The sequence below is a fragment of the Lemur catta genome, chromosome X (assembly GCF_020740605.2).
Source record: "Lemur catta isolate mLemCat1 chromosome X, mLemCat1.pri, whole genome shotgun sequence".
Lineage (NCBI taxonomy): Eukaryota > Metazoa > Chordata > Mammalia > Primates > Lemuridae > Lemur > Lemur catta.
The window spans coordinates 4,748,094-4,757,695 of NC_059155.1; the positions used below are offsets into that span (position 1 = coordinate 4,748,094).

Genomic DNA, 9,602 nt, shown 5'->3' on the forward strand with positions numbered 1-9,602 from the left:
GCTTGGTGCGCGCCGCCGCCCCTCCGGCCCAGCTTGCCCGCCCGCTCTCCCAACCCCCTCGGCCCGCTCTGGTCGCCCCCACCCCTCCTTCCACTCCTTGGCCCGCTGGCCCAGCGGCCCGGTGCGCAGGGCAGTGCGACGATCGCGGCCTGGCGATCGGAGCACGGCGGTCGTGGCGCGCGAGGCTCGGGGCGCGAGGCCAGACCTGGCGCAGCGGGGTGTGTGGGGTGGGCAGCGGAGCAACCCCCAGAGGAGAGCAGGGGCAGGCAGGGGGGTGCTGAGGTAATGGGCAGGGCCTGGGCTCCCAGCTGAGAGGGGCGGGGGCTCCAGGCGCACTTCGGCCTTGGCCCGGCGGGCGACAGGGCTCCCGGGGCTGCGGGAGGACAGCGGCGCGGGGAGGGCGGGAGGGAGGAGACCGCTGGGCTGGGCCGGGGGGCTTGGCCGACGGGGAGCAGGTGGGCGGGGACAGGGGCCCTGCTGGAAGAGGCGCAGCAGCGAGGTGGCGGGCTGCGTGCGCAAACAGGGCGGCCGCCTCCTGGGCCCGGAGAACGGTGAGGCCGCTTGGGTTGGGCGCCCCAGCCCCTAGGGCATGGTTCGGTGTCCAGGGCCGCTGATCTGGGCTCTGGCACTGTTGGGGAGGGGGGATCTGGAGGCTTGGCCGGGCCAAGGCGTTGGGGGTCTTGAGCAGCCCCGGAGAAGTGTTGCTGGGCCAGAAGCAGGAGTTCCTGGGCAGGGCGCTGGTGTCCGGCAAAGGTGGGCGAGGACAGGCACTTTCAGTGCTGGCATGAATGGAAGGGGACAAGGGGGCCCAAGAGTTTGAATTTGAGCCTCATTTGGGAGCTTCCTTGTCACTGGGAGGGTCGATGAGTCATGAGATTTGGAGATCACAGAACCCTTTCTGGCGATCAGTTCTGAGTGACAGAAATAAAAAGGGCTAGGGTTCGGAGAAGTGGTTTAGAGGCCATGCCTTGGGACCCCAGATGCACTGATGGCCACCAGGCTTCATGTGAGGGACTTTGGGAGCCGTGTCCCAGAGTGAGTGCTGTGATTCAGAAGCTTCAGCCTGGGGTGGGGTCGAGGAAGGTCTTTGTGGTGGCCAGTTCCCCTCCTTCCTTCCTCTCCAGGCTGCCAGGATTCAGCTGTGTTCCTGTGGGGAGTGGGTTAAAAATTCCTTCAGCCTACAGTCAGCTTTACAGTAGCCACCAGAGGCAGGAGGGACATATAAATGTGTGACTGCAGCATCATTCCCTGTTGTGGAGCCCTCACGCTCGCTTGCTTCCTCACTGTTGCCATAGTAACTGCCTATTGATGGTGTATTTATAGGGGAAGAAGCAGACGCTAAATTTTGGGGGTAGGAGAAGGCCTCATGGTAGGCCGCAGCGGCAGTGATGGTGGCCTCAGAATTGCCAGTGGAGCTGTTTAGGGGACTTCCTGGCTCGTTTGAAGCCTAAAAATGAACTAAGGACTTCAGCAGGTGTGTGAGGATAACACGCATTTGGGTCTATGATAGGTGTGGGTGTGCATGCACCTAAGGTGGGTGTGTTTGGGACAAAAGGTGGCTATATGTAAGTTGTTATGTAATGTTTCCCCATAAAAATTTAAAAAACACTGCAGTTCTCTTCGATAAGCAATGAAACATATTTTTCACTCTTCCCTTATTAGTAAAACCTTTCCTGATTATTTTCAAACTGGATACAACAGCTCCATTTTTCTTCAATCAAAAAAACCTCCACATCCTTACTACATGAACCTCAGGGAGCCATGATGGAAGTAGAATTTGGAGATAATATTCCATCTTTGCTCTGATAAACACTGAGGCCAATTTGCTCACAATGCAGGCCCGTCTGTTGACAAATTCACATGTTGATAGTTTTGGGTGATGTCGTTGTGGGGTTCAAAAGAGAATGCCTCTTGACATGGTGTTTCCACAGATGAATGCTAGATTTGTTGTTTTTCCTTTAGTTTCAAATTTATGATTTATATCCTACCTGTTTGCTGGAAGGATTAGAAGATATATAAATTCACAATAAGATTCTGAAACCATAAATAGAAAACTGTATCCCACATCACAGGAGAGACGCATATGTGCTCAACAGCTGGGCTGCCAGGGTGCCTGTGCTTGACTGGCAATGCTAATGCTGAGCTTCCTGGCAGCCCAGGCCAAAAGGGGCACACAAGGGGTTACATGGTTCACGTGTCTTGCATCTAGTTAGTCAGAAAACCAGAGCTTCTGCTTGGGGAGGGAAGCAGTGGGGTGACTGCTCCCCAGATGTGGACAGCTGAGCCGGTGCTCTGGAATATGTGTGTGAGTGGGTGTGTATGTTATGGGGAGGGGCAGGAGGAGCAATGTGCTGTGCCCACGGTTTATGTACTGGCTGGATAGCTCCTTAGCAGGAGGAAGGCTTTTGCACAGTAGCTCGCATTAGAGCCAGCTCTTCTAGTTAGCATCTTAGTGTTGATCATCTAAATCCATGTCTTGGTACTCTGCTGTGGTGGTCTTTAATGCAAAGAGAGGAGAGATACCTGGTTCCAGAAGATTCCAGGTATCTGCCTCCCTGTCAGGTGAAGATGAACCCAGCAGGTCATCTAGGTTTGGGCCTAATGGGTATGCCCAGGGATCTCAAGAATGCAATTGCGTTGTGCATGGAGGGTCTGACCCTCCAGGACATGTGTCCACAGAAGGTTCTTGGAGGCCAGTCTCAACCAGGCCATGGCATCTGAGATGGTGGTTGTTGCTGCCTTAAGCTTTGCGTTCAGGGGAACGTGCTTGTCATTAGAGGTATCTGGGACTCGCCATGGTGATCAAAATTAGTTTCAAATTCAGGTTCTGCCTCTGTCACTGTCGTTTTGCTTAACATTGCTTGAGTCCCTGCATCTCTGGGCTCATTTTTTCGTCTTCCTCTGAGGGCATTTCCAATTCAAATGTGCAAAGACTCACTGAGGGGAACAAGGAAAGAGGAGCCTCAGCCTATAGGAGTTTTCCTTTTTTAAAGAAAAAGGCCAACTCGTAGGTCTTCTAGATGCTCTGAACGTGTTCTTGGGGGACATAGCTGAGAGGTTTGCTTTGGGCTCTGCTGGGATCCTTGGAGGGCTCCGGAGAAGAGCTTGGGGGAAGCATGAGAAGCAGTAGGAGCTGTCAGTGCTGCAGAGAGGGTGCTGCAGTGCATGGGGCCTTGCTTGGACCTTTTGACCAGGCTTGGGGGGCAGGAGGTCACATCCCAGGGCCAAAAGGGTGCCATGCAGATTTCTGTGAGTGATTTCACCACAACTTTGCTTTTCTCCTTTGCCAGGCAAGTGAGCCCCTGGAGCTGAGGGAGCATCATGGCAGGTGAGTTTTTTCCATGCCCAGGCGGAGTGGTGGAGGGCTATGCCCAGGGGCCCATGGGAAAGGCATGTGCCCATCTTTCAAGTCCTTCCCAGCTTGCCTGTCCCCAGGGTGGCCCTATGGCCATTGTCCAGTGGGCCGAGCAGCAGCTTTGCCCTCTCAACTTTGGCTCCCTCCTGGAGCATGTGCTAGATGCACTTCCCCAGGCTGCTCAAGAGACACTAGCATGACAGGCAAAGACATACTAACCAGGGCACCAAGGGCAGTTGCCTCACATGAGAACTAGGAAGGCCCACCTCTAGATGAACACCAAGAGCAAATATCACCTCTTATTTCATCCTTTAAAGTTTCGGCTCAGGCTTATGTGGGTGCATGGTTCATGTCATGCTGCTCAGCCCAGCTAGAGCTGGGGGTCTCCCTTTGCACGGAGATGTGGCTGCCACCCAAAGGCATTTTTGCAGGAGGGGTCTGTGCCCAGTCTCCAAAGGCTTAGACTCCCCATCTAGACCCTTCTACTGCCCATTCCCAGAGGCACCCTCAGGTTCATGTGTGCCCAGGCTCCTGATCTAGCCCAGCCTGGCTTGGTACTAGACTGTCTTGAGCAAGACTCTTGATGCCAGGTGATCTAGTAGCATAGGTGGCCGGCTCAGGTGGAAGGATGCCACCCTGGTAGAGTTTTATGGGATTATTTGGTATCAGTCTCACCAGCATCAGCCTCAAAGAGGAATACATTCTCACAACAAGGGCTCTGACTTTCTCTTTTCAAGGTGATGCAGAAGATACTGGGTATTTATTCACTGATGACTACAATACTTAAAATTCTTATTCTTTCTTGTCCCTGTGTACCATGCACTTCTCTTTTAGTTGGTTCCCATTTTCCTCCATATAACCAGGGGCCTGGGCCTTGTTGGGTCCATGGTATTCTAGATGGGAATGTATGGCGCCACAAGAAGTCAGCCCTTCCATCCCTTGGTTGGGAGCCTGGCATCTTGCCTGCTTACTTTGCCTTGTTTTCCCCCATGATTGTGCTTCATGCATGGACTGGGCCTGGCTTGAAGGCCATTCCAGGCCTCAGTGCAGCTCTCTCTTCAGTGTTTCTGGAGGCCAAGAATGCCCACTCAGTCCTGAAACGGTTCCCTCGTGCCAACGAGTTCCTGGAGGAGCTGCGCCAGGGCACCATCGAGCGCGAGTGCATGGAGGAGATCTGCAGCTATGAGGAAGTCAAGGAGGTGTTTGAGAACAAAGAGAAAACGGCATGTACCGCCCTGGGGCTGGCTTCTGGGGTAGGAGTGGCCTCAGCAATAGCCAGAGCAGGCCCTGGTGTCTCAGATGTATTGAAGCAAGGAAGGGAAGCCACCCAGCCTAAGGTGGGGCCATAGAGGAAAACAAAAAATGTGCTTACATTCCCAGTGCCTGACTCTTGGGGGGGGGCGCTCTTCACTTGGGAGCGTTGTCCTATGTCCTTGGTGCATTCCGCAGCTTCTCTGCTAGGTCTCCGAGGCCAGTCAGATGGGGAAAGGTGGGAAACATCTGCGGGCTTTGCTGACATAATATGGCCTTGCTGAAGGCCTCTGAGGTCCGCCCGGAGTGTGAATGTCTGGTAAGTGGTGCTTCTTCTTTTGCAGATGGAGTTCTGGAAGGGGTACCCGAATGCAGTCTACTCAGTGCGAGACCCCTCACAGAGCTCAGATGCCATGTACGTGGTAGTGCCCCTTCTGGGCGTGGCATTGCTGATTGTCATCGCCTTGTTCATCATCTGGAGGTGCCAGCTGCAGAAAGCAACCCGTCACCACCCCTCCTATGCTCAGAACCGGTACCTAGCCAGTCGCGCCGGGCACAGCCTCCCCCGGGTCATGGTGTACCGGGGCACTGTGCATAGCCAGGGGGAGTCCTCTGGGCACCGCGAGGCAGGGAGCAGCAATGCCCAGGTGGTACTGGGGCCCAGCCGGGGGGGCAGAACCACAGTGCGGCTCGAGAGCACCCTCTACCTCCCTGAGCTCTCCCTCTCCAGACTGTCCAGTGCCACCCCTCCCCCCTCCTATGAAGAGGTGACTGCGCCCCAGGAGAGCAGCAGTGAGGAGCCCAGTGTCTCTTACAATGATCCACCCCCAAAGTACGAGGAGATAGTGGCCGCCAACCCTGGCACCGACAAGTAGTAGGATGCGTGTCCCGTCCTGTATGAACGCCTCTTTCAGAGGCCTCTTATTTTCTTTTTAACTTTTTAAAGACTGTGCCACCACAAAACAGCCTTAGCCTCCTTGTTGCCAAATAATTCCCTAACCATGGAGTATTAGGAAGTCAGTTGTCAGAGACAGGTAGGGAGGGTGGGGTAGGGAGCATCATGGTCAAAGCCCCCTGGGAAGAGCTACAGGCCCGAGCATCCAGCTCTTCCGAGTGCTCCCACAAAGCTCCACCATCCTGTCCTCCCATTAGGGACTGGCTTTTCTTATGCCAAAGGAATCAACCCATTGAGTCGAATGTGGCCAGGATGGCCACAGGCCTGGCCCCGGGGCTGTGGGGCTGGCTGGAGGCCTGTCTGTGTGTGGAAGCCTAAGCCACAGAGGATAGTGAGAGAAGCCAGCCTTTCGGCACCCCCTTCCCTTGACAGTTCTGTCCTTTCTGTCCTTGCTTACACTTTGAGGGCAGGGACAAGGATTGAGCAACAAACAAAATTAAAAAAAAAAGTAATGACAAATAAATAAATAATGAGTACAATAGAACAAAACTCTAGAACCCAGGCCATTCCTAGGAGGCCTAGTGAAATCCATCTTACAGATAATCTGTGACACTACCCCCTCTGCCTCCCCCACACTCCTGGAAGGAGGACGGGGTATGTGAAGGATGTGGGGCAGGGTCTGGATGGCAGAGCTACTTCCTACAGATTTACCAAGGGGCCCATGTGACTTTGCCTCCCCCAGACTTTGCCTCTGCAGACATGTGCACCAGCCATGCTAAAACCACTACCCACTGGCACAATCCCACTCACAGCCCTGGAGCACTCTGCCGTGGGGCACACTGACACTCCTGGCCCTACCTGTGCAGCCCATGGCCTTCCAATGGTTGGGGCACAGGCTGGGCAGAGCTGAAGTTTTCTCCTTGTGAGGTTAATAATAGGACCTTGAGCTTGGCTTCCTTGGCACTGTGCTCTCTGGCTTTGAACTTTTAAGATACTTCCCTTTTTGTGAATAGGTGCATTGAAATTGAACTTCAGATTGATGATTTCTCCTTAGGGATGGTGCCCACCTAGGGAGAAGATCCTAAAGTGTCCCTTTTTAAACATTTCTTTGTGGGGGAGCCCGTGACCTGGGATCAAAGGCCCATCTGGGGTTTGCTCTGCCAGCCTGTTTTCTGTGAGGCTTTGGACAGCAGTGGGGCAGAGGTGACCTGCCTTTTAACTATCAGTGACTGCACAAAAGATTCTGTTGACACCACCTCCCCCAACTCCCATCTGCATCCTCTGGCCTTAGCACCAAACAGTTTTTCCTCTGTGGTGCTTTAAAAAATGTAGCAAATTTTTGTGTGGCCCAAAAGAGTACACAGCCTAGGTCCATTGGCAACCACAGCGGTTTAAAACCCCCTCAGTCGACAGCTTCTTTCTGTCTAAACAGCTCTCCAAGGCAGACATTGAAACTCAGTCTTAGAATGCAGCCCCACCTTGAGGCCACAGATGACTTCTCAAGGCCCCTCCAGGCCTGGGGACTTGCCCTAAATTGTGCTTCAAGTCAGGAGGCCCATGTTCTGATCCCAGTGAGGCCACCAGCTTGGATGGCTTGCTCAAACCTGCAGCCAGAGTTTTCCACCCTCCCCCTACCTGTTGGGGCCCATGGAAGCTGAATGACCTAATGCCTGTGAGGTGCTTAAGGCACTAGGGAGCCAAGGAGGTTAGCCCTTAGAAAGATTCTTCCAGAAATGTGTCAGTTATAAGGGACCAGCCCTTCATATGCCTCTGATATCAAGTCTCCACCTGGGGAGTCAATCACCTGCCAGTTGACCTTTCTGTCCCCTTGCCCCTCCACCCTGCAAAGCTCCAGACATGCTGACCAGGTGGCATTACACCTTTCCTTCCTTCCTCCTTCCCTCCCCTGCCCTTACTCACAAAGGGATTTTTGGCCTAGAAGGCCCCCACTTTTTCCTGACGGAGGCCGGGGCCCATCCCATTCGGCCACGTTGGACAACCTGGGGCCAGGCCCAGCCCTCCCAGTGTTTTCTCAAGCAGGTACCCAAGTGTGACCTGGGAACTGGCGAGAAGATACTCACCCCAATGCATCTGCTCACCAGTTAGCATGGAGCCAGGCATGGCCCCCACTGATCAGAGCCAAGAGATGCCCTCTGCCTTTGGCATCTGTTGTGCCCTTTCCTGCTGTGCCGCCCAGTAGCTTGAGGCTGGGTAGTGGCGGGAGAGAGTAGGAAGTGGAAGCCTGGGGACTAGCCCGCAGAGGGCAACATGTGTCCTTCTGGAGCTGGGGACAGGCCACGGGGAGAGCCAGAGGCAGCTCCTTAAGGCCCGTGGTCTTCGGTTCAGGTGCTTCACAGCGTCCTTCCAGGTGGGCTTGTGCCGCAGTGTCTGGGATGGTTTTGTAGCACACGATGGGCATCACTCCTGAGGTGCACATTTGGCTTGTGCAAATGCTGTGTACATATCTTTTCAAACTCTGTCTTTATATGGATGTGGATTTGATACAATTGTAACACTTCAGTAGCCACATTTTTGTTGTTTTTGGACTTGTATGTATGTGTGTCTGTACACATGTGCACGTTGCCTTTTCTCATTGCTTATCTGAAACAATAGCCGGTGTGCGGCTATATTTGTACCAGGAGGGATCCAGTTTGAAGGGAGGAATGTCACCTCCTGGGGACAGGAGCAGGCAGCCTGATGACAGGGCCCTGAGTGGGGAAAGCTGAGATTAGCTATTGGAGCCCCCCTCCCCCGAAAGTTGCCACCTTCTGCCCCCTCACAAAAGGCTTTGGAAGAAGACGAAGCTGCTCCATTCTGTGGGCCTCCGCCCTGTTGGACCAGCTCACACGCCCTTTTGGCACAGTGCCCTCCGCCTGGGCCTGGACTCCTGTTCTGTGGGCATCAGCAGCTGAAAGAAATCTGAGCCCTCCTGGGCATTTTTTTTCTTTTTGTGGAAAGATGTGTAACTATTGACTTTGGGTATGGTGGGGTTAGTTATTTAGATATTTTTCATTAAAAAAAAAAGAAAAGGTTTTAAAAAATTCCTTGAAATATCACTGTCCCTTATTTTCAATCAAAAACTTTTTAAGGCTTTTTAAAACAAGAATCAAAATCCTATCCCTCCCCTGCTCCTCGTCGCCTTGGGTTTTCAAAACGAAAGCACAAGTGCAAGAGTGGGGCGCACAGGTGCCCAGCGTGTGCTCGGCCCCCCGCACAGCTGCGTCGCGCCCTGGCTGAGGGAGGCTCAATGCTGAGCAGTCTGAGTGGGGAGGCCCAGGCCTCTGCTCTCTGCCTGTCCCTCTGCCATTAGTGTGAATTCCTTAGGGTGCTTTGGAAAACAGGAATCTGCCTGACTTGTTGGACGTTGCCTTTTTGGTAGCCTGAATGTGAGGAATTCAGGACAGGAAAGTGTCTTTTTGTTAAGTAGTTGGAGCCAGATGCTTCCCCTCTCCCCAGCTAGAGTTGATCCTTTGACAACCAAATGGCATCCTATGAGAAGAGGGAAAAAATATCAGCACTGCCTCTAGATTGTTCTTTTGTCTGAGAGACAGAGAGAGAGAGATCAGGGAGAGAGGCCCTCTCCCTCACCCAGGCTCTATGTCTGTAGGATTGAGAGAGTGCGCAGTCTCCTGTGGACTCTCACAGTCAAGGCTGAGATGCAGAGCTTGGCGGCAAAGCTGCAGGCCTCGGCGGCTGGTCAGATTGACAAGTAATGAAGCTCCATTTCAGGACTTCACCAGTTCAGAAACAAGCACATCCTCCCCCACTGAACTCTACTGATACTAATCACCATAATTAGCTAATTTAAAAGTACTGTAATCAGACTGCTGGCAACTACAGTAAAAGCCCATTAATTTGAAGCCCACTAATTCAGAACTTAGAGCAAATCACAACTGAAGATAATTCACAGTAGCTGGGATTCCTGCTACATTAAAAACATTCTTCCCTTTAGTCAATTTTCAGGGTCTTCTGTGTAAGAGGAATCCAGTTTAAAATGAGTACTTTTTTCAAAGAAAAGGCTCAAGATATTAAGGATCCCTTCACTGTGCCTTCAGCTTTGGGGTTCAGCACTTGTATGTACGGGGTGATCTCTTGTTCTCT

At 53.0% G+C, this 9,602-nt stretch overlaps 1 protein-coding gene across 1 annotated transcript; it reads left to right on the forward strand.

Moving 5' to 3' along the window:
• Positions 1–501: 501 nt before the first annotated feature.
• PRRG3 (proline rich and Gla domain 3) lies at positions 502–6,653 on the forward strand. The gene is made up of 4 exons (XM_045537522.1): positions 502–551; positions 3,291–3,328; positions 4,418–4,578; positions 4,951–6,653. Exons 2-4 carry the CDS (start codon positions 3,322–3,324, stop codon positions 5,479–5,481), a joined length of 699 nt encoding a protein of 232 aa, XP_045393478.1. The 5' UTR covers positions 502–551; positions 3,291–3,321; the 3' UTR covers positions 5,482–6,653.
• Positions 6,654–9,602: the final 2,949 nt, after the last annotated feature.